General features: G+C 31.1%; 3 protein-coding genes across 8 annotated transcripts; 1 reads left to right on the forward strand and 2 right to left on the reverse strand.

The window, feature by feature from the left end:
* Window positions 1–1,882: 1,882 nt before the first annotated feature.
* Window positions 1,883–3,107, reverse strand: LOC137812064 (uncharacterized). Its single transcript, XM_068613953.2, has one exon. The coding sequence runs from the start codon at window positions 2,854–2,856 to the stop codon at window positions 2,041–2,043; it is 816 nt and encodes a 271-aa protein (XP_068470054.2). The 5' UTR covers window positions 2,857–3,107; the 3' UTR covers window positions 1,883–2,040.
* Window positions 3,108–6,334: 3,227 nt separating this feature from the next.
* On the forward strand, window positions 6,335–12,619 carry LOC137812065 (receptor-like protein 4). 5 transcript variants are annotated; one of them, XR_016518753.1, is made up of 10 exons: window positions 6,460–6,677; window positions 7,494–8,549; window positions 9,102–9,249; window positions 9,949–10,031; window positions 10,137–10,208; window positions 10,903–10,979; window positions 11,119–11,190; window positions 11,269–11,346; window positions 11,479–11,660; window positions 12,155–12,619. XR_016518753.1 is itself a non-coding variant. In XM_068613954.1 (9 exons), the coding sequence occupies exons 1-9, from the start codon at window positions 6,608–6,610 to the stop codon at window positions 12,277–12,279; spliced, it is 1,875 nt and encodes a 624-aa protein (XP_068470055.1). In that variant the 5' UTR covers window positions 6,335–6,607; the 3' UTR covers window positions 12,280–12,619. The 5 variants fall into 5 exon arrangements, 1 of the variants encoding a protein (XP_068470055.1); XR_016518752.1 differs by having other exon boundaries at window positions 10,903–10,974; XM_068613954.1 differs by lacking the exon at window positions 9,949–10,031 and having other exon boundaries at window positions 6,335–6,677; window positions 10,903–10,974.
* Window positions 12,620–13,841: 1,222 nt separating this feature from the next.
* Window positions 13,842–18,969, reverse strand: LOC137812067 (protein yippee-like At5g53940). Of its 2 annotated transcripts, XM_090298822.1 has the most exons (6): window positions 18,811–18,944; window positions 18,660–18,720; window positions 15,515–15,558; window positions 15,077–15,185; window positions 14,315–14,370; window positions 13,842–14,235 (listed from the first exon to the last, which is right to left on the reverse strand). In XM_090298822.1, exons 4-6 carry the CDS (start codon window positions 15,146–15,148, stop codon window positions 14,070–14,072), a joined length of 294 nt encoding a protein of 97 aa, XP_090154948.1. In that variant the 5' UTR covers window positions 15,149–15,185; window positions 15,515–15,558; window positions 18,660–18,720; window positions 18,811–18,944; the 3' UTR covers window positions 13,842–14,069. The 2 variants fall into 2 exon arrangements, with proteins under 2 accessions (XP_090154948.1, XP_068470056.1); XM_068613955.1 differs by having other exon boundaries at window positions 18,660–18,969.
* Window positions 18,970–24,364: the final 5,395 nt, after the last annotated feature.

The raw sequence follows: 24,364 nt of genomic DNA on the forward strand, positions 1-24,364 counted from the left end.
TTTCACACTTTACTTCTTACCTATTACTATTTCATATCTTTCATTAATTTTTTCATGAATTTTATCATTATATTTTTTAGCATATTAGCAATCCATTAAATAATTTTTTTCAACAAAAATAAATAATAAATGAACCCTTTACACAAAATCAGAAATCAGATATGGTTTAACGGTCAAGATTCTATATTTCAGAAAATACTACACATTTACTTAATTGTTGGGCTTAGAAACATCACTAGCTGGGCTTCTTTCTATACCTTCATACTTCTTGTGCCACATTTATAATTTTTTTTATTCTAAAAATATTCTTTCTGAATTATACTCCAGAAGCCTTTTTCTAAATTCATAATTAGTTATAAATTATATAATCTGAAAGTTTTATGTGATTAGCTTTTAGATTACATAATCTAAAAGTTTTTTTTCTAGATATGAGATTAGCTTCCGGAATATGTAATTCGGAAACTCTTTTTTTCAGATGCATGATTAGCTTCTAGATTAATCTGAAAGTTTTTCTAAATATGATATTAACTTCTGGATTATGTAATTTAAAAAAAAAAATTAGTTTTTGGATAAAATAATCAAGAAGTTTTTTTTCAAATGAGATTAGTTTCTAAATTATATGTAATCCGAAATATATCATAATTATATAATCTATAGACTTCTCGCAAGTCATAAAAGACTTCCAGATTTTATAAATGTAAAAAACATTTCCAGATCCATAAAATCTTTCAAATTATATATGGAAGTGATAAAAAAATAATAAAAAGGTATTTTTAAATTTAGTATAAGATGATAAAAAAAAAGTTATGGAGTCCAGGAGGAAGCAGGGACGAAGGAATGTCATTTATTGCATTTATCTCAAACTGCTAATTGTCCAAAAAAGATTCCAAGACGTATCTAATGGTTTTAGCGGAAAAAGTGATTGATCCCTCTTTTTGCTGCCCTTGCACAATTCTTTCAACGATATTTCCAAATTCAGTACTGCAACATTAAGTGGTAAAACCCCTAAAGAGTAATTGCAGCACCTTTCAACTTTATTATATTTCCACCCACAGCAAAATATACAGCCAAGTTGGATAACGTATCCTTATATATCAGCAATCATATTAATCGTCTACGTGCACCTGCAAAATTCAAATACCCACTCATCGCATGGTAAGATCAAAGTTATATCAGTACCAAACAAAACCAATACGTTGACATAAACAGACTAATTCGTGTGTTTTACAATATCAATTTTTTTATAATAACTCCAAAATAAATTGTCTCACCTTTTAAAAATTAACTCTGGCTCTGAAGTCTAAACCAAACAAAACAAGCACATAATTTGGTCAACTTGGTATCAGCTTGATGTTAATGATGAAAGTAATCCAACATCATTATGTTTCTTATGAAGCTTTTTTTGGTGAAGCCTTATTGAGCCTTTAATAGAGGATTTATGTGATTTCCTCAGTACTATCATATATCAAAGTAGAAATGGTCGATATCATTCTAATACTGATGTGGTCCCAATAATTTAATGACCAACTAGATTTTTTTTCTAACTCGTCGTTTTTTTCAATTCTCTATTAAAGTGTTATGAAAACTTTAACATAGTATGTTGAATCTTAACAAATAGTGCACAAGTTCACAAATGAAACTTGTGTATAGTTGTACTACTGTTCTAATCTGTCACTAGTAGTGTAATGCGCATGCAATGCTACACCAGACATATTTTCTTTCTGCACTATGTTCCTTAGATCGATACAATTCCATTCATGAGTTAACAAACGTTAAATACCAATGTCACTCACAACTAAATTTACATTTTACTGTCCAAATAGTCAGAAAGACAAAGAAATGTTATTGTGTATGTATGCAGCATCAAAAGAAAGATTGAACTTTGAAGGCGTAAATCAATAAAACTCTAAACAAACTTGTGCATTATTAGCCTTGTGAGGCTTTACTTGCATTTGCATAACTTGAACAAATAGAATAAATAAAAAGCTTAGAAGATTATAAAGTTTGTTTTAGAGTAAGCTATATGACATAATTCTAGGCCTAAACATATCTCCGTGGCTGCCAAGTGCCAGGACCCCCAGCTAGAGCCTCTAGAGCAACCGGTTTCATAATACAATACCCATTTTTAGAGCAACAACCATTCTTGGAGTTGGTGTGTCTTTTAATGTTATGATATCCCTGCTGCTGCATCTCCATTGCTAGCAGTTTCCTCTCCAAGTCATGCCTCTCAAATCTCCTCCTTAGATTATGCCTCTTAACAACTTCATTTAACTTCTCTTTATTGTCATAAATTTTGCTCCCCACTGGCACTGGAATGGCTTCCAAACCCATTAGTTTTGCCACAACCCCTGGTTTACGCCACACTACACTTTCCCCAGCCAGTGTTGGGGGTAAACAGCACATACCCTTATGATCTAAATCAATTTCTCCTCCGAAACTTGTCTCACTACTAACCGATCTTCTTCCCTCCATGTTCCCAAAAGAAGACCGGTACATGGCATCCCTTCCATCAAGTGAAAACCGCGGATACTGATTCAAGGCATTTCTTGCAGATCTCAATATGTCAGAGTTGTTCACACATGACATCCTACCCCTCATTCCACTGTACTCATTAAGCTTGGCTTTTCTAGACATTTCTTCCTCCAACTCTAGTTGTAGTATTAGATCCTCCAGGGTTGGTGAGTTTGGCTTTGTGAAGGGGGAGCTTGAGCTTACCTTGCTTGTGAAGTCACCTTGGCTGTGGCTGTGGCTGTTTTGTTGGTTGAGAGTGGAGGTTGAGCCGTTGTTGTTACAGAAGGTTTTGATGCCTTTCTTCATCTTGGCTCCCAAGGAGTTCTTGAGGAGAAAGAAGGGCATGTCCTTGAACAGTGTGTGGCTGGTGCCGATGAGAAGAAAAGGAAGAGAGGTGCCTGTGCATGTGGATCTGCATGATTCTCAGAATGGGGTTTTGAGATTTCTTTAGTATAGAGCGGAGAGTGCAACACAAACGCATGGAAACGTGAATGGAGTGAATGGGAGCGGTGTGGTATGGCACTGAATGGAGCATTTTAGTCAAGTGAAATTAGATGAGACTTAATAGCTGTCACGTGATGGGTGAGGAAGGGTTTCACGAGTATTTCATTTCCTTCTGCAAAGTTGTTTGAATGTTTATGGAAGTGTAAGTAAAAGCAAACCTAATGACCTTCAAGTTAGCATTTTCACTTTAAATTAGTTGAGAGAAATGAAGATCATTTATTGAAGTCGCGGTGGAATGCATGAAAAATATTTGAGCATCTTTTAAGTCTTTGGTATGCTAAGTCGGTATATTAGGTATAGTGAGTAGTAATAGTTAGTACCTTGGAAATTCTTGTAAACCAGCAAATCATAATTTTGTCAAACATGTTTTCTGGAGGGGCGTGTCTATTTGATCTAGCACTGTCAATTTCACCCATGTTACATGCAGAATCCAAACTCACTCTTAATATAAGTTTCTTTTTATTGTTCCACCAAATCAGTAGGTTGAACAATTCTCAAACTTGGTCAGATCAAAGTGGTCTTCTTGCATATAAGACTTCAATTTTTAATTACTTTTCACGAGTTGTTAAAATATTATAACTTATAAATTGATTCTTAAATATTTTACATCATTTATAAATTACTCTTTAACTAATTTATATTATTTGCAAATTAAATTTATACTATTTGCAAATTAATTAAAAGATTAATGTCAAATTTAACTTATTTGACTAGGTCGACCCAACACAACTTAAGTTTGGTCTAATCCAATATTGTCGAACATGGATTTGACCTTGGTCGATCTTGTCTTAGCCTAAATTAGTATGGTCTGATATGAACTTGGTCTAAGTCAACTCAATTTGGAGTGGCTCGACTCAACTCGACCCGATGTTATCAACTCACTTGATTTGATATGGGTCAACTCAACTAGGACCTATGAAGGACCAACTCTACTCAACTCGATTACAGGTGGGCCAACTCAATTTGTCCCAAGATGGGCGCGATTTGACTCAGCTACAGGTGGGTTTAACAAAACTTGGTCAAAGGTGAGCCCAACTCAACTCAACTTGAGATGGGTTCAACTCGACCTCGTTTGATGTGGATCCAACTATACTCGCCTCGTTTGATGGGTTCAACTTGGTCAAAGGCTCGACTCAACTCGACCCGATGTTATCAACTCACTTGATTTGATATGGGTCAACTCAACTAGGACCTATGAAGGACCAACTCTACTCAACTCGATTACAGGTGGGCCAACTCAATTTGTCCCAAGATGGGCGCGATTTGACTCAGCTACAGGTGGGTTTAACAAAACTTGGTCAAAGGTGAGCCCAACTCAACTCAACTTGAGATGGGTTCAACTCGACCTCGTTTGATGTGGATCCAACTATACTCGCCTCGAGGTGAGTCCAACTTGACTCAACTCGAGGTGGGCCCAACTCAACTCAACTTGAGGTGGGTGCGACAGTACTCATCCTAATGTTTACACAACTCTCTTTGGGTAAATCTTACCCGATTTCACTCGACTCGTTGTAGGCTTGACATGACTCAACCTGAAGTTTACCTAACTCGATTTGGCTTGATGAGGGACTCACTCGACTTGACTAGATCTAGACTTAACATGACTCGACCCAACATGCACTCGACTTAACATGGACTCAATTCCTCTAAGCACAATGTGAACCTTATCAACATTAATTGGCTTAACTTGGACTCAACCTAACTTGGGCCCAACTTGACCAACCTACTTGACTTGGGCTTGAGTCAATGATAAATGTCATATTTCAATAATATTTCATATAAAATATAAACACTTATGTATTGATAAAATAATTATAATATAACCCTTTATCAATTTAAACATTTTACATATTTTTTTTATTATAATATAAATAAGAAAGTTGAAAAAAAATAAAACAAAGAGGAAATGGTGAACATAGTGGATGAAAAGAGTATATATAGAAAACCAGAACTCTTCTTTTATAATAGAAAAAGCTAGAATCCTCATTCTTCAACTTCTCTTCTCTTCTCCAACTCCTCTTCCTCGTTTCCCACTACAAACCTAAATTCTCTTATCTTTTTTGAGAAATTATCATCCACAAAAAATAAATAATATAGAACATCAAATTGAGACTTTACTCAGTACTTGACATATACGACTTTTTTTAAACTTTTTTCTATTATATTAAATTTTAATATTATTTTTTTAAAGGTTTTTTAATAATAATTTAATTAATAAATTTTTAAATTGTTATTCTTTTTTAATTTTTATATAAACATAATTTTTTTATTTTGAGATATTTTTTTAATAATTTTATTAATGAATTAAAATTAAAATTGTTTGTTTTTTACTTTTTAAATTTTTTATTTAAATATATTTTTTATTTTCATATTTTTTATATGTATTTTTTTTTCATATTCGAAAATGAGGGCAAATTCTTCCCGCACCATATCAATTTTAACCTCCACCATATCAATTTTTTAAATTTCCAAAACTACCCTCCCACACCATATCAATTTTAACCTCCACCATATCAATTTTTTAAATTTTCAAAACTAAACTTATTCCAAATTAAAAAATTCAAAATAATAATTATAATTGAGAAATAAAAAAATATATTCTGGAAAAAAAATTCTAAACACAAAACTAAAAACACATTCTGGATAAAAAATTTCAGAATTCAAAAATATGTTCCGAAAATTAAAATCCAAAATATTTCAGATAAAAGTTTCAAAAATAATTTTTCCTATTTTTGTGTAAGATTATTTTCGTCATTGAGAAATATTTTTGTCATTTTCTAAAGCTGATTGGGTGCATGCTGAAATTGATATGGTTAAGGAAGAAATTGCCGAAAATGAGTTATTTGAAAAAAAAAATTAAAATCTCATACACACCCCGGTGATTGCGCACTAATCCATCCCCACTAACCAAATATAGGTCAAAAGTCAAAAAGTTCAATCAACCCATCGGTGACCATTCTGCACCGTTGATCAAAAAGCAGTACATCATCATCAATACTCATATTGTTCATTTCTCAAGATTAATAATTATGGTTATTTTTTTCTTCCATCATAAACATTTTTAATTTTTCATTGACTTTTGAATCGCAACAATAAATAAGGTCAAATCCACCTCAAACTACTAATTTACCTAATCTTAAAAAGAAAAGAAAAATCTTTACAGTTAAATTCAGTAGAAAAAATTATAATATATTTTTCTATTTTGTAACTTGTGACCAAATTAGTTTTAAGGAAAAAAATATTTTTTTTAAGTTTTAATTGAAATGTTTGTTGGAATAATATATATAATATATAAGATTAATATTGATACGGGGATAACACTTCGAGCAGATCTGCACCGTTCGATTGAAAGTGCATGGATTATGATGATGCTCAGCAGCACAGACACAACTGTGTTCGTTTCTTTGGCGCCCGCTAATAAACTTGAACGAAGAAGATTTTCCTAGAGTGGTGTGCAAAAGTGCGTACACCCCACATTCTCTCTCTAGAAAAGCACTCAACAAAAATGGGGACACGATGAATGAGAGAGAGGAAAAGACAGAAGAGGAAGAAGTTGTAGAAAGAGAAAAGCGAGGAAACCGAATCCACCGCAATGTTTCTTCAATTTCTTCAGCTATGGATGATGCTCTGCTTCGCTACTGTTTCCTGTGCTGCACGCCAAGGTGAACCTCAGCACTCTCCTTCTTATCTTTCCTCTCTCCTTTATGCGCCATAAAGTGGAGCTTTACTGTTTTCTTGATCAAATTTGGATTGTGTAATTTTCTCAATGCTTTCATTGCTTTGATCTTGAGAAGATTAAGAGATGTAAGCCTGTCCAAACGTTGAAACTTGAAACCAATTATGGCCTCGCTTCTATGTTGATGTTTTAGCCTTTTCTCTTTGTTTCGGAACTAGGCTTTACAAATGTTAAATTTTTGTTGATTTTTTTTTTTTTTTTACTTATTTAATAATCTCTAAAACAAGGGAGTTTATTACAAAGAACTAAATTATTTTAGTATAATTATATAATATTTCACATTGATTAAGTGTTTCTTTATCTGTGTGCATTAACTTAAGCATTGGTAGATATGAAACAGATGTAGTAATTTTAACAATTTTCTCTGAAAATTTTCCGGTTAGTGAAAGTTTGTTAAACACCATTATTATTCTGAATTTCTGATGAATACTAACTCTTACCTTATTGAAATTTGTCGGGTTTGGTTTGTCTGTTACACTTTAAATGAGCAATCATGTTGCGGAAACCATTGCATTTAATTCGTCGTCATTTAAGCCACGTGATGGAATTTCTTTTTCGCAGTCTATTTGCAATGGACGAAATTTATGTTACCACTGAAGAATCAGTTTCTACATGGTTGTACCTATTTTCTTAGTGAATCTGAGTGTCAAACTTGCACATACCATAGAGGATTATTGTTTTCAAAAGCTGAGTATGAATATTTTGTGTTTCTCTAATTTTGATTTGGTTCAAATCACTGCAGACCCATTTGCTATGCGCTTAAGCTGTGGGGCTCGTCAAAATGTTCAAACAAGACCAACCAATACCCATTGGCGTGAAGATTTTGGCTATACGGGTGGCATAGTCTCTAATGCAACTCGGCCAAGTTACATCACCCCTCCACTCAACACTCTACGCTATTTCCCTTTGTCTGAAGGTCCACAAAATTGTTACATCATTGATAAGGTGCCAAAGGGTCACTACTCAATCAGAATCTTCTTTGGACTTGTTCGTCAATCTAGAGGTACCCTTATTGAGCCTCTATTTGACATTTCTATTGAAGGCACGCAGATATATTCTTTGAAATCTGGTTGGACCCATCAGGCTGATCAAGTATTTGCTGAGGCGCTAGTGTTTCTTACAGATGACTCGGTCTCAATCTGTTTCCATAGCACTGGTCATGGGGATCCCGCTATCCTTTCTATCGAGATTCTTCAAATTGATGATAAGGCTTATTATTTTGCTCCCCCTTGGAGTCAAGGGTTAATACTTAGAACAATTAAAAGACTGAGTTGTGGTTTTGGGCAATCAAAGTTTGACGTAGATTATGCAGGGGATCCCTGGGGAGGGGACAGATTTTGGCAACGCATTAAAACTTTTGGTGAGGATTCAGAGTCTGGTCAACCTAGATCTGTTGAAACTAGAATCAAGCATGCTTCACATCCTCCAAACTTCTATCCAGAAACCCTTTACCAGTCTGCGCTTGTTAGTACTAATAATCAGCCTGATTTAACATATACATTAGAGGTGGATCCCAACAGAAACTATTCTGTTTGGTTACATTTTGCTGAGATTGATTATTCTGCGGGGCAAAGGATCTTTGATATTGAAATAAATGGTGATCTTGCATTCAAACATGTTGACATTGTAGAATTGAGTGGGGATGTCTATACTGCCCTCGTGCTTAATACTACTGTTGCTGTTAATGGGAGGAGTCTAACAATAAAATTGAAGCCAAGGGAAGGTAATCTTGCCATTATAAATGCTATTGAGATATTTGAGGTTATAATGGCTGAGTCAAAGACTATATCAGAGGAAGGTATGTGTGCTCATCCCTACTATTGTTACAGTTTTTTCAACAACCGTTCATGCTAATGTCGTGTGGTATTTATTGTATTATGAAAGATAACATATATTGAATTTGGTAGAGAACTTTAATGACTTTGAAATATCCACAATCAAGGTTGGTGTTTGGTCATTGGAGGCGACTGATAGCATTATATGCATGTGCTTGGGAGCTGTATTAGTCATGTAAACTTATGCAATTTCTTTTTATTTCTAATCAATTAATATATCTCAAGAAACTCCAATTTTAGGGAGTGCTTGTCAAAAGTAGATCATGGAATTTATGCCCAATCAAACATGTTAGATCTCTTTGTCTCGTTATACTTTTCCATTATTGACTGCTTTTGGAGTTCTTCTTCCTAACCTATATCAGAGGCAATATTTATTGGTCGTACGTTTTATAATACTTGTTCAATTTACTTATTTTCTAGTTCATGAACTCGTAATAGTACTATAGTAGCAAATGCTGCTTTTCGTAATTCGAATTAATACTAACTTTTCAAGTTTATTATTATTTTTACTCTAGTTAGTGCTTTACAAGCATTGAAGAAGGCATTGAGGCTTCCACCCAGGTTTGGGTGGAATGGTGATCCTTGTGTTCCTCCACAACATCCATGGAGTGGAGTGGATTGCCAATTAAACAAAAGTCGCGGCAGCTGGATCATTGATGGACTGTAATTTCTTGTTATCCCTAAGTACAGCGTTTTTGTTTTTTTTGTTCATTTGATTCCGTGGTAGCCTATATTGCAGTTCTCTTAATAATTCTTTTATTCCCTTTCACTTAATTAATTTGTTCGCTGTAGCTGGCACCAAATCCGAGAGTATTTTTATTTGTTCAGCATCAGAGCCTCTAGATGAAGGAAATGATGCCCTTCTATTAGGGAAAAAAAGAGAAGATTTTTGTGTTTTGGGTGTATGCATTTACGTATGCACGATCACAGCTTACCTGTAAACTAGTTAATATATGGCTGGCTCGAGATATTTTTTTTTAACTCGTTCAGAATGTGTAACTTAATTTTTACTTTGTTTTGTGATATGCTTCCCATTTGGGGGAGTAACCCTTGAATTGGACCTCCCCACTCTTAAATTCCTTTTGGCCATTTATTTAAAAAGGTTAAAGTTCAAGATGAATTGCTGAGTTAAACCCCTATATGAAAATAGTTCTCAAATTAATCCCTCTTTGTATGATCGTAGGAGTTAAAAACATAGTCATGTATATCGATGAAATAGAAAACGTGTTACGTATAAGAATTATAAATGTTATATTTTGGATCTTGTACATGGGAATTATGTCTTGTTTGGTGCCTAACTATACTTCACAGTAATGATTTAGTTATCAAATTAAAAATGGTTATCGCTTTGTATGTTTTAAGGTTTAACCCTAAAAAAGTGTAGAACTACACCCTCCACTTGCTAAGAGAAGAGATTGGTTCCACTATGCTACAAAGACGTTGCGGTTTGTGTTGAGAACTGTTGAATTATTAATTATTTTGAATATTCTATCTTAATATATTGGTTTTGGTATATCTTGTTATTGAGTGCTTCGTCTGTTGATGAACAGTGGTCTTGACAATCAAGGTCTGAAAGGTTTCTTGCCAGATGACATATCCAGACTACTTAATCTACAAATCTTGTGAGTTCCAGACATGTTTTTAAGTATTTTGAAAAAAACATATATGCGTAAATATTTATGTCAATGCATGGATGAATCATGTATGCATATAATGCTTAATGTATTGATTACAAAACCAACTTAGGAATAAGTTCTGAATTAGAAAGTTATAAATCTGTATTAGAAAGTTAATGACCAATTATTTTTTATGAGTCCTGGGTTAGGTTTATATATGTTATGATGAGATGGTGATATTGTTATTTCTAGTGTTACCTAAATCTGGCCTAAAAACCATATTATTTCCATAATTTGTTTATAATTTAGTGTGTTTATATTTCTCGGGTTCAATAATTTGTCCAACATGTTGGATGCCAAGGACCAGGACGATCCCAAAAGTTGAAGGCTTGGTCCAGTATTTTATATATGTAAGGGATAACTTATTCTAAGAGTAACTTTAAAAGAGCTGTTCCCCATGTTATCAACCAGTTTTTTTAATCTGATAGTTCTGATAACTTACATTTAAACTTTACTTTTTTAACATAAATGGTGAGTGTAGAGTTACTCTTTCCAAGTATTCTTGGAGTAACTTGATTCCACTGCTCTCTCTCTGTATATATATACTTTTTCAATTTTTAACTTATTATTCTTCAACATACAGAAACAACCACCTTATTTATTTTGTCATAGCTTGTGCTAATTTGCTTATGAATTGCAGAAACTTGAGTAGGAACAACATCCATGGAGCAATTCCATCTTCACTTGGTACAATAAATAGCCTGCAAGTGCTGTTAAGTAATCTCTTCCTCTTTTTCTTGTGATATAGTTTTCATTGTTTTATGTCTGCGAAAGGTAGAAAACATGCTCCATGAATTGTTGTCTTGGCTTTGGCTATCATGTTATTGTCATTTCTGAATGCCATATAATGATGCAGTGACCTATCCTACAACTTTTTCAATGGATCAATTCCAGAAAGCCTTGGACAGTTGTCGTCATTACAAAGACTGTAAGATTCTTCAATGTTTAACTAACCCATAAAACACATACGAGGGCGACAAATCTGTATCAAAATGTCTCCATGCAGGAACCTTAACAGCAACCTCCTATCTGATAGGGTCCCGGCAACTCTAGGAGGAAGACTACTATACAGAGCTAGCTTCAAGTATGTTATCAGAGATTAAACTCTAGACAAGTTACTGAAAATGATAGGATATTCCTCACGTACATATTTGTTCACTTTGTTTGTTACTAAATAACAAATATTTCTGACTTTTTAACTTGTGGATGCCTGCAGTTTTACGGACAATGCAGGTCTGTGTGGTATACCTGGATTACCTACATGTGGATCTCATCTTTCTGCCGGTGGTAAAATTGGCATTGGATTAGGGGCTTCATTTACAATTTTCCTTCTTACTACCTGTTCAGTTTGTTGGTGGAAAAGGCGGAAAAATATCCTCCGATCGCAGCAAATTGCAGGTAAGGGATATTCATATTTGACACTACAGTTACACTAACAAAGCATTATGTTCTACTTTCACCTCCATTTACCATGTTTGGATCTATTTTATTTTTAGAGAATAATCAGTTGAAATATCAAAGGAAGTTTAAGAAAAAATAGGTTATGTATTTTTATAATAACTACTTTAAAAATCATAATACTATGTTAGAATTACCAATTTAAGATGTTATCCACAGTTACCTATGGATGTGTCTCTTTTCTTTTAAGTTGGTTAAACCCCCAAAACCCCATATTTTACACAGGACACGATTAAACTAGTTTAAATTTGATCAAACAAAACTTAGGTTGGACTAATATTTCCCAAAATTAATTGAACTCAAAATTTTCTGCCTAGTACTATATTTAATCGGTCTAATTTGTTGGTCCATTTTACCAACATGTTCTTTTGACCTTGTGAAGCAATACGCATTAAGAGTGTTGAATTTAAATTTATTCTCCTTTTTTCTTGCAGGAAGAGCAGCCCCGTATGCAAAAGCAAGGACCCATTTTTCACGTGATATTCAGATGACAAGGCATCATAATAATTTTGGCAAAACCTCAACAGCAGCTGAGAATGGACCTATTTTACTTTCATGATGACACTCATTCTTATTCACTGTATTTGTAGTATTCCTCTTTTTCCTGCCATGAAAGTGGTTTTTGTTTTTATTTTTTAGATTACAGAATCGTCCTGCTAATGTAGATGAATGGCAGTGTAATCCAATCGATCTTCATACCGTGATTACTCCAAATACGGAGTTTCTTGAGACATTGAACATATTACAAGCAGAACTCCAGAAAACTGTAAATCAGAAAATTTTGTTCATTATCCTGTTTACTTCAGTTTTCGCCCCTTTTCAGACTGATTACAAGTTATGAGTCTGTATCCTCGGATGGAATTTACAGTAGCTGAGATACACAGTCAATCTTCTCTTTCTTTTTGTGTGTGTGCTTTTCTCTCGAAAACTTGTTTTGAGGAGAAATTTATCCAAATTTAACATATTTATATTCTGTCCAATTTTTTATAAAAATTAAAAGAAATTTAAATCATTCATATTTTTTATATTTTAAAAGTGTATATTAAGTCATTTTTTCAACATACGGTCGATGTATCAAATAACTAATCAATATAAAATTTGTGGCTATTACTTATCAGGTTTGTTTTAATTCAACTGTGAGTTTTTAGATAAAATCATTTCATTAAAAGTTAGTTATGATATAATAATTTATGTAAGTTATATGTGTGTGGTATAATAGATGTAGGTTATATCAATATAACTTGATTGTGTCTATATATGGGAATATGAGAAGAGAGTACATTAACTGAGATGACTTTTATTACAAGACTTGACGGTGTTCTAGATTTGAATTAACATACACTTATCTTTAAAGCACATGAGGTGGTGTATATTTTTCTAATGTTTTACCTTATTAATTGTTTTTCATTTTAATCCTTTGTTTCATGTGTCTTTTTTCACTAGAGAGCTTGAAGTTGGTCATAAAGATAATTGTTTGGTTAAAATTCTTTCTTGAATTGATAAATTCTTCAAAGCTTAAGAAAATATTATATTAATATATTTCTTTTAATATGCAGGAAACTTGTTGACTTAACTATTTTTTGTTGTATTTATTAAGTTTACTTGTATTGCAAGTCAAACTATAATTGTATTTCCAAAATTTACTTTGGTTGTAATATGACTTATAATATTACATTTTAGTGAAAAATACCCTCAAAATCTATTACTATATATTTTGATATTGAGTGCATTTTTTATAGTTTATTGTAATTGACACTTTTCAATTTCAATTTCAATTTATGCTTTCCTAAAAAGGTTGTACATAATATTTAATAAATCCATATATAAATCAATCACTTAAGTAAAATTTCATTTATATTATTTGTCAAGCAAAAAATAATTGCAAACAACATTTATTATTTCTTGTGAGCAACAATCCAACGAGCAATAATTATTCAGGAAACATCAGACCAGACTACCGAGCAAGGGATCAAAATGTTTATATTTCTTCTGACAAAGTTGAAAAGTAGTTGTTTGGGAGTATTGTAAACTTGTAATTCCAAACTAGAACAATAATCTAACAATCTAACTCTTCACATATATCTGAACAATTGACATCAACAATAACTTGGACACATGAAATAAGATTAATCACATACCCTCCATAAATATTTAGCGAAATTCAGTATGCCACTACAAGATTTCTAGACTCGGGAAATAATCCTAAGATTGAGTTGATCTAAGGAGTTTCTATGTAAATTGTATCTTGATGAAAACTAAAGGTATAATATATTTTCTACCTACAACACTAGAAGTATAAATAATTTGGCTAGCTAAAATACTTCAAATTCATGAAAAAGAAACAACTAGCTAGGCGTTTTCTGTGTCACTTGAGCCAGCTAGAGAATCAGCCTGAGAATCAACCTGAGAACCAGCCTGAGAATCAGCTTGAGAAGTAGCTTGAGATCCTTGTGAACCAGCTTGTGCATCCAAATTTAATTCCAACTCCTCTTCAACATTGTCAACAATCCTCCACCTGTTAGATGCATCAACTCTAATTAAGCTTTAGCTTAGCTTGACATGATCAAATTCAAAACCATACTTTAACACCATACCTCTCAAGCACAAACTTCCCTTCTTTGTATGCTTCATTCTTTTCATATGCCAGAACCTAAACCAATCCAAACACTCGTTATTACCACTTCAAACAGCTTTCAGCTCATAAAAAACACAACTTGAGGAGAGCAATTAGATTGATGGAGAAACACATGGAAAGACTTGACTTGCATGTGCATGATGTTACCATGGGTGCTTAATGCTTCTATATAAATCCAGAAACCACATATTTTCCTTGATGGAATCAGATGTTTAAAAACTTAGCGAATCTCTTTCCATGATTTCTAATTTAATTTGATTCCAAACATGATTTTACATGAAACAGATACATGGCTTAAAGGGAAAGCATCAATTTCAATAATCTCCTCGAGGGATAGAAAACAAATCTTGCTAATTTCCAGTTAAAAGATAATGAGACCCTAAATGAAGTTTACCCTTTTTATGGTAGATCATAAATGGATCAGATGCACAGTAGATTGGGAAATAGAAATTTCTCGTCTGATTGTTCTTTTATTAGCAATAAAATTGTCGCAAATTTGAACAACGGTAAATTTAAGTGTTTAAAATGGTTTTATGGATAATATTCATTGTACTAACGGAGTAACAGACATAATCATAAATTTCTGATGGTGCTCACATACTTAATCAACTTCATTGCTAGTTTAAACTTTCAAGACTCACCCAACCACAAATTAATGATGTTAGAAAAATTCTCAAGCACGACAAGAAAGGAAACTAGAGGCGAAAAGGTAAAAACTCACATATTTCCATCCAAGAAGTTGTCCACAGCAGCAACAAAATATGTCTTCAACTGTGTGCAGTCCGGAAATCATCACTCTCTCCACCGGAGTCCCAAGAGTTATGTTCACCCTATTTGAGGCCAAAAGTTAACAAACAAGGATGTTGGAAAAATTTAGTAACGAAGGCTCGAGTTAAGGTGTTCATATGTAAAAAAGAGTGCTAATTATGAGTAAGAAGAAAATCATAATTCTTTTAATGTCATTGATAAAATTATAACGCTTCAATAGAATTCCCCAAACCAACAGAGGAGCAGATGTTTTTTGGTGGGAAGACGAGGCAGGATGTGACCACTAAAATATTCCGTAACAAATTACTGAAAAAGTATTGAAGTATTGAAGTATTGAAAAGGGACAGATGAGAGGGCAGGGAATACATAGAAACGGTTTCAAACAACTTACACTTTGCTGAAAAGATATGCTCTCCCTTGGCTGCAGTTGAAGTTCTGATCATCACAAGGAAACAAAATACAGTCAAATTGCTAGGTTAGATGGAAAGACTAGTAGTATACAAGGAACTAGGTACATTTGCACAGTAGAATAAGTAGCAGCAATTAACGATGGTTATCTAGGACAAGGCTAAATTTAACTGTAGAACTTATAATTTTGGATATTTATTACTTTCTGTACTAGTATTACAAAAATGAAGCAAAATATACCAAGATAAAGTTAGCTGATATCTTCATTAAGCAGGCAAATTATATTACAATCACAGATGAAATAATTCACTTTCCTTTTAAGAAGAACAACAATCACAGATGTTGCCTCATTGTCTACTCTTTACATATAGGATCAGGGTAAAAGGCAAGTCTACAATGATGTGCATCTATGATTGCAAAAGAATAGAAAAATTCTAATCTATGTATCCTCTATAGCCACAGATGAAAAAAGAAAAGAAAAACTTCACAAAATAAACTAAATCTACCCAATGTTATCTCACTTGTAAAAGTCAATTTGATATTAGGAAAGCTTCATTTTAAAGGAGAGCTCCCTATCTCACCCACAATGGAAGTGTAGTAAGGGTGTGCAAAAAATTCAAACAATTAAAATCAATCCAAATTTACACATATCTAAATCGTTTTAAGTTCATTTTAATGGATTGGTTTCATATCCGAATCCATTCTTTTGTGTTGAGACCCTGGACAATCTAGATGATATGCCTAGATAGTCTGATGAGACACTAAACGGTTCATGAATCATAATTTTATGTTTTGATGATAACAAAAACTATTTGAATAATTTGCTTGAATATTGAAATATCTAAACAGTGTTTCTACGACTACAGTATCCATTAGACACTGTGATAGACAATCTTATAAATTGGACAATTTTATTAACAAATTAAACGAAATCTTTTGAATATACATATCTACTATATACACGTTCAATCAAAGAGATTTTGTACCAAAAAACGTAAAGATTTGAAATCGCGCAGTGACTCTATTCATCCCTATTTTTCGGATATCTCTAAGATTTTATCTTTTCTTAAACATTTCTTGTGTTGATATCTCTTTACTCTTGTTATTTTGTGTTAACTCTCATTGTTTGACGATCTGCTAGATGATCTTATTAGACGATCTGTTAGACATTGTTACTACACGTTTTGTTAGATGGTCTACTAGACAATCTAATTATTTCACTGCTACAAAAAGAGAATCTAAGTATTCATTCAACTCCTCCCCCTTCTGGAGTCAACTACACCTACATTTTGGATATTCGAATCCAATCCAATTAATAACATGGTTGTTTGGGATTTTAAAAACTCCAAAATTCAATGGCCATCCTAAAGCATTGTTTGATGTAGGCATCTTTCAGTTGGTCTAAACTGGGAAATATTTTACTTGATCTTTGTAAGGGAAGCTCTGGTTGAGCTCAATTTTTTACTTGATTTCGATTGGGATAGGTTTTGTTGGTCTTGGTCAAACCATTAGCCCCTCATCCCTGATTGGTTCACCGTCAACTCAGCCTCGGTCGAGATATCATCGGTTCATCCTTGATCAGAACATCATCAACTAATTTCAATTGCACTTCTCCGGCTCGACCTCAGTTGTATGGTCTACTCATCATTACTTCAACCTCAACCTCAACCAGGGCACTGCTGGCTCGACCAAAGCTAGGGCATTGTTGGCGCAACACAACCTCAATCACAACATTGTTCGCTCAATCGGAGAATTTTTAATTCAACCTAGTCAAAGAATCTTTGGATGACCTTAATCTGAGCATCTTTCCACCAATCATCTCTCAGTTAGTTTCAATCAAGATATCTTTCAATCAAATTCGATGAAATTATCTCTTGGTTAAATTCAGTAGGACATATTTAACTTAACTTCAGTTAAAGTATCACTACTTTGGCTTCGACTAGAGTATATTTACTTTTGTCTCGCTTAATTTTATCAAATCGGCGTTCAGTTTAAAACCAATTTTAAAATCGGTTTGCAATATAAAAACAAATTTAAAGCCAAACCGGATATGATCAAAAATTGGTTTTAAAACCAAATTTAAAAAAAAATACAAACCAATTTTATCCAATTAAATGGATATGGATTTCAAATCTAATCCATTTAATTGGATTTGGATTAGATTTGAATGGACTTTTAAAAATTCAAATTATGCCCAGTAGAAGTGTGGAAAACAGAATGGCAAGCGATCAAAAGTAGTCTTACATATCAAATTAGCAACTTTTATAGTGGATTAAGTGTTGAAAAAGAAGGAAAATAACTTGTATTCCTAGTCACTTCTTTGGTGTCCTGCATTGAGATAGTTGGAAAAAAAACTCTGCTGTCTCAATGTACATCCTTCGGACACAGGCTCTACGCAAAGGGACTTGTCATATAGAATATAGAAAAATGTACACTTATAAAAATCGAATACACGATACACTCTTTTATTCAATCAATTTTCAAATCCATGGACTCGATCTCAGTACAAAAGCTTACCATGGAGCTACAAAATAAAACATGATATACCTCCATTTCTAAAAATTTCCACAAAAGTAATTCCTTTTTTCAAAAAAGCATCATCTTCACTAACCCAATCAGGTAGGCGTTTCCAAACTGCAAACCGCAGCTGCATGTACTACACGCTTGACACAATTGAGAGACTCAAACGATCAGACTCCAAATATCAAATTGAACACATAATTTTTCATTAATGAAAACAGAAAGACTAAGCTAACTACTGAAAGCGCCATTGGACATTGCTGGCAGACACTGTACAATCGATTCCATGTTTTCAGAAAATGATTGCAACCCAATAAGCTTCAATCAATAATAAAAAAAAAAAAAACAGAATCTTTCTGCACGATCAACTAATGGGTCCCCTCCTAGTTCTGATTGATTTTTAAACGAAGTGGCCATAATCAAATCTTTCACCAATCGTATTCATCACTCTAAACAGAGTTCATTCATACCCAAAACAAACACCAACAGCAGAAAAAAAAAAAAAAAAAAAAAAAAACAGAGTTTCTTTTACAAGTATTAAAATTGAGAAATAAAAAAAAGATGAATGAAAAGAAATTGAATTTGAAGAGAAGAGGAAGAAGACGTACCCGAGAAAGAATGTTATGAGCGAGAGCCAGAGGAGTATTGCAGTATCTGCATCCGTAGGATCTGCCATCCAAATCAACAACAAAAACCCTCCCCATGTCAACCCTCTCTCATAAACCCACACAACACAACACAACAAAACAAAACACAAACCAGCAGCAGCAGCAACAAAACAGCCTATGCAGAACACAACAACACCAGACACCCCAAAGAAGCAATCCCACTGTAACTGTATTTAGCTCAAATAATATATATAATCTCTCCATTCTCATTCTTTCTCCTTTTTCTTTCTTAAAATAATTCTTAAAGACTACCTCTTTTAACTTACATTTCCTTTTTTTTATCTAGTGAAAACACATGCCACTACCCGCATGCATGTCTATTTTCTTTTATTAAAAAATAAATAAATTATTATTATTAAATTTATAAAAAATATATTCATAAAATATAATTATGAAATAAGCAAATACTTTTATGGTAAATAGTTAATTAATTTAAAAATAATTATAAGATTTAGAAGATAAATTAATAAAATGAGATACATTTGTAAAGATAAAATAGATAATAAATTATGTACATTAAATAATTGTTACAAAAATAATCTTTATTATTAATAGTTATAGAAAAAAGTTATATTTAATATTATTTTTTAATTTTGGATAATATTATCTTTTAATAAATAAAAAACAATTTATTTATTTAATAATAAATAAATGAATAATAATTATAATTTTTTTAAAATTTATTTATAATTTATATTACAACAATATATAGGATTCTACTCGTGTTTTGATCTATACAGAATTTTCTTAAATTTATCTTTATTAATATATTTTAAATTTTAAAATAATGAGAAATAACATTTCGTCGTTGTTAGATATGAAGAATTTTGAATTGATTTTCCAAATTTAAGTAAAATAAATTGTCATTTTCTCACTATATAATAATACATAACGAGATTCTCCTCACTTTTTGTGTTCGTCATTTTTTTAAAATTTATTTTTATTAATATATTTTATTTTATTATTTTATCTTAAATTTTAAAATTATGAAAAAAAAAACATTCTGTTATTATTGTTGAGTAGGTAGAGCGATTTTGAATCTGATTTTCTGAATATAAATAAAACATATTTTTATTTCCTCATTTTCAACGCGTTGCTATAAATCTATTTTTATTATTTATTTTGTGCTTATAATTCAACCATTTTCATAGTGTGTTCATTTTATGATGAGTTGTTTCTTTTATTGGGCGGCGATGAAAATGACTAGATTTAAAGCAACTCCTTTCTCATTCCACTACTCTTCCATCTTCTTTTTCTTTTCTTTAGTTGTTTGGGTGTATCTTTGTATTTAAAGAGTGTTCAACTTTCATAGTTTATATGTTGGCAATATTTTTATTTATTAAATAATAACAATAATAAGTAAAAAATAAATTATATTGATATTTTATAATATTTTAAATTAAATCTGAAATAATATTTTTGTTTAATAAAAAAAATTGAAAAAAATATTTTTTACTCTTTTGTGTTTCTAATTCAACATGCTGAAATCAGTTTCTCACATCTTCATGTTCTCTTTTTTTGGTATAATTCAATTAATAAATATTAGTCATGATTATTTTAATTAATTTAAATCAGAAAATATATTTACCAAAACGGCAAAACTTCCTTTTTAGTGTGACTTTATTATATTTTTAAAGGAGAAGTAAAAATAATTTATTAAAATATTATATAAAATATAAATATTAATAAGTTTAATATTTAATTGATTGTTTTAATAAATTAAATATTTATTGTAATAGTCTTAACTACGTGTATCATAAAATTAATAAACATTTATTATATGCTTGTATAATAATAAGATATATATATATATATATATATATATATTTAATTAATAATGAATTTAAACATAGTTTGTGTTTATCTATATAGTAATTAAAGTATATATAATAAGTATTTATTAATTAATTAATCCATTAAATATTAAATAGATTTTGATATTATTAATTGATTATAAATTGTACTATATAATTTTTATAAAATAATAAATTTATGTTTATGGTAAGGACTTGCTAATGTGAAACCAAAATCCTTGAGAGTGTAAAATATGGTAACAAAATTGTATGTTTTCACATGTAATTTCGAAAATATGGTAACAAAGGTATAAATATGTATATAGTTTATAATGGTAAGATTAGTAATTTATGTATCAAATTAAAATTGTAAACATGAAGTAATTATAGAAGACATATTATGTTTTTATTTTAGAATTTTAAAAAATACAAATTTATGTTTATAAAATTAAAAATCTAATCTAGTTAAACTGAATTGTAAAATATTATTTAAGTTAATTAATTTTTATATTTAATTAAAATAAGACTAAGTTGAATAATCGTTTTTATATTTTATTTGATTTTTTTTTAAAATCAAACTGGTTATATTAATAGTTTTACATTTTAATATAATTTTTAAAACAATTATTATAAAATTAAGGTGTAACAATTTATTATTGAATGTTATTATATTTTTATTTTAATATTATTTATATTTAATCACGATTCAATTGATCTTGAGTGATAACAATTTAATTTTATATGTAGTTATTAATTAAAATGCAAAACTATTAACAATTAACTATTTAAAACGAAAAATTAAATGAATTCGGTGAATGTGACATTCTATTATAATAAAATTAGGGATGACAATGGGATATATTGTATGAGTCGTCTAAGACGGCTAAAAGAATGTGGGATAGATTTATTATTTTTGTTTGCTAATTTAATTAGATGACAATTTCTTTCTGCACTCCTACAATTTTTTCATGCACTCCTACAATGTTATGTAAAGATAAAATTGTCCATATTACTTTTTTAAAATCCTAAAATGCACTTAAGACTTACACTATTCTTTTCTTTTTCCTTTACCTACAGATTGCACGGCCACTCTCCATGGCCTACATTCCTCTCTCAGCGGTGTCTTTCCATCTCGTGTTTCTGTTAGTGGTTTAGGGTGGTGTCTCGGCAACTTGGTGGGAGAAGGGTGGTTTCTATTGACACTTCCCTGGATAAAAAGGTAAGTAATTTTTTTGGTTTTCAGATATGTAGATCGTATGTATTATTCCAAACAATGCAATCTGATAGTTTACAAAATAGAGAATCTATATTTGTTTCTTCACATCCCAAATTATAGAATTCGCATAAATCCCAGATTATGGAATCCGCAAAATTTTTGGATACATGAATCCATAAGTCAAACAATTCCTTCCGGATCCAACAATTCATAATTCAAAAAAAGTAATTCTGAATCCACCAATCCGTAATTCAAAATATGCATTTTGGATTCAGAAATCCATAATTCAAAGAAATATTCTGGATCCACCAATCCGTAACAGAAATTAGGCTTCTGAATTCAGCAATCCGAAAATCAACAATTTATGAAAAAATTGCTTTCATAACACTCCCTTATCTAGAAAACAAAATGATTCACTTATGGATTGATGAATCCATAGCACACTCCCGGATCCCGATTTTCGGTAACCACAAAAACTCCATAACCACCAATGCTCCTAAAAAAAACTTAATTCTTATCTCTAGAAACCAAACAACATTTCAGCAACACAACCCACTCCTCCACCTTGCTCCACGCAACTAAAATGACCCTCCACCAGCGCTTGAGATGAATGAAGAAGATGAATCGTGACAAACAAACTCCATCATAGTTTCCTTTTTCAAATAAAAGGTCAAGACCAGTTTCGAGATTTATAAAATTGTGGAGGTGCAGGAAGAAAAACGTAAGAGTGCAGAAGAAGAAGCCTAATTAGATTCATCTTGCATAAACCACAACCTGCACGAGCTAGGTGTGGGTCAGGGTAGGTCGAGGCAAGCCAGGCCTCTAACACGTGTAAATAAGAAGGGTTTTCAACATTCATCAAATCTATTCATATTCATATATCCCATCAATTCTAGAAATCAAATTCTGAAAGCCAAAATAGTTGTTCCAGATTTCAAAAGGTAAAATAATTGTTTCGAAAAGGTTATTCTAGAATGTTTTTTTCCCACTTCTAAATTTTCATTTAAGGAAATTAAATTCTGAAAATTAAATTTTGAAATTGATAAGGGTTGCCCTGCCCCATTTTGGCTTGCCCCACATTTGGCCAACAAAAGTGACTAGACTGAATTTGTTGGCCCGTCCCACATAAGGAATGTAGGATCATTTCAATGGTCTGTCCCGCATAACAGGTAGCCAGCATAAGGAAAATATTTTTTGTAAAAAAATAAAATTTCATTAATTATAAAAAAAAAACTTATTTCAGCTGTTGAAAAATTAAAATTTCATCTTTCAATTCATTCAACTAAAATAAAAATATAAAGAAATTCAAGTATGAGGGTTGATAAGGCTTGATTAAAAATAATTAAATTTTTCATTTTGCATCTATTTTCCCTCTACGTGTATGTAAATGTATCCCACAAGAATCAATAGAGATAAAACATTGATATGTAGAGTATTATTTGACAGACATATATACTTAAAACTCTTACAACATACTAGCATCCAATTCAACCAAAATGACATGACTAATTTCAATGAAGATGACTAATTTTTTAACAAGTATCTTATTGAAATCTCCATTTTATATTTTTTTATTAACAAATTTTAAATATAAGACTTTACTTAAAACTTAATTGACTATTACTCCTAATATTAACTTCTTTATATGATTAAAATATTCATTTTTTTAGTACATTAAATTCAATTTCTTTAAAATAAAATAAAATAAAGATCACGCTACAATAATGGGTGAGTGAGTTAATTTTATTTTTTTTCAGAAAAAATAAAATAATTACTTTTTACAAGACCTAGCTAGCCAAACCACTTCGCTCCAATATTGGTTCGTATGGACTGTGGGTTATGCAGACAAACTTAAATGGGTTAGCGAGTTAGATCAGTTAGTATATCCTACGCTTATTGGTAGTTGATTGCAGACCAACCCGCATAACCTGTACCACATTATCATCCATAGATATTGCTACCCCTAAATACATTCTTAATTTACTCCTCATATTCTACTATTTTATCTCATCATTATTTAACTTAACCCATTACTCTATAAAATTACTTATATTTTGAAAAAAAAATTATAGCACTAATTAATGCAATGTAATAAGTTTATTAAATACATTTGATAATTTTGTTTACACATTTTTTTTCAATTTTATCCTTTATAATATTAAAATATAATAAATTTAATAATTATTTACTTTACATTCAAATTTTGATTTTTTAAAAAATTTAAAAAATTGAATTTGAAAATAAAAAAATAAAAAATCCAATTTCTTACAATTTTACCCTTTAAATAACTAGTTTTTTAAATTCAAATAACTCTTCCCAATAAAAAACCACCTATACAATAAAAATTTAGATAAATTTTTTTATAATAGATATATTTTTTATAATTAAGTAATATATTTTCATATTTATTATAATAATATATTTTTTTCAAAAGAAAAAAGTGTACAGTATTTAGATTATTCAACATTTAATAAAAAATAATTTATTTAATAAAATAAATAATTTTGAATAATTTATCTTTTTAGAAATAATGTTTACATATATAATAGTTTTTACTTTTTAATATAGATAATTTATCCTTTAAAAAAAATATACTCATTTTGTTGTTAAAATTTATTAAAAAAATTGTAGGTAAG

This window comes from Phaseolus vulgaris, chromosome 2, assembly GCF_051622355.1.
Source record: "Phaseolus vulgaris cultivar YP4 chromosome 2, ASM5162235v1, whole genome shotgun sequence".
In the NCBI taxonomy this organism is placed as follows: Eukaryota; Viridiplantae; Streptophyta; class Magnoliopsida; order Fabales; family Fabaceae; genus Phaseolus; species Phaseolus vulgaris.

Coding starts and splice junctions, on each gene's coding strand:
- LOC137812067 (XM_068613955.1), bottom strand. CDS start 18,755: ATGGGGAGGGTTTTTGTTGTTGATTTGGATGGCAGATCCTACGGATGC. Junction 15,559..18,659: donor CTCATAACATTCTTTCTCGG/GTACGTCTTCTT, acceptor TGTGATGATCAG/AACTTCAACTGCAGCCAAGG. Junction 14,371..15,076: donor AACTTCTTGGATGGAAATAT/GTGAGTTTTTAC, acceptor GGATTGGTTTAG/GTTCTGGCATATGAAAAGAA.
- LOC137812064 (XM_068613953.2), bottom strand. CDS start 2,856: ATGCCCTTCTTTCTCCTCAAGAACTCCTTGGGAGCCAAGATGAAGAAA.
- LOC137812065 (XM_068613954.1), top strand. CDS start 6,608: ATGTTTCTTCAATTTCTTCAGCTATGGATGATGCTCTGCTTCGCTACT. Junction 10,209..10,902: donor CTACTTAATCTACAAATCTT/GTGAGTTCCAGA, acceptor TATGAATTGCAG/AAACTTGAGTAGGAACAACA. Junction 11,347..11,478: donor CTATACAGAGCTAGCTTCAA/GTATGTTATCAG, acceptor GGATGCCTGCAG/TTTTACGGACAATGCAGGTC.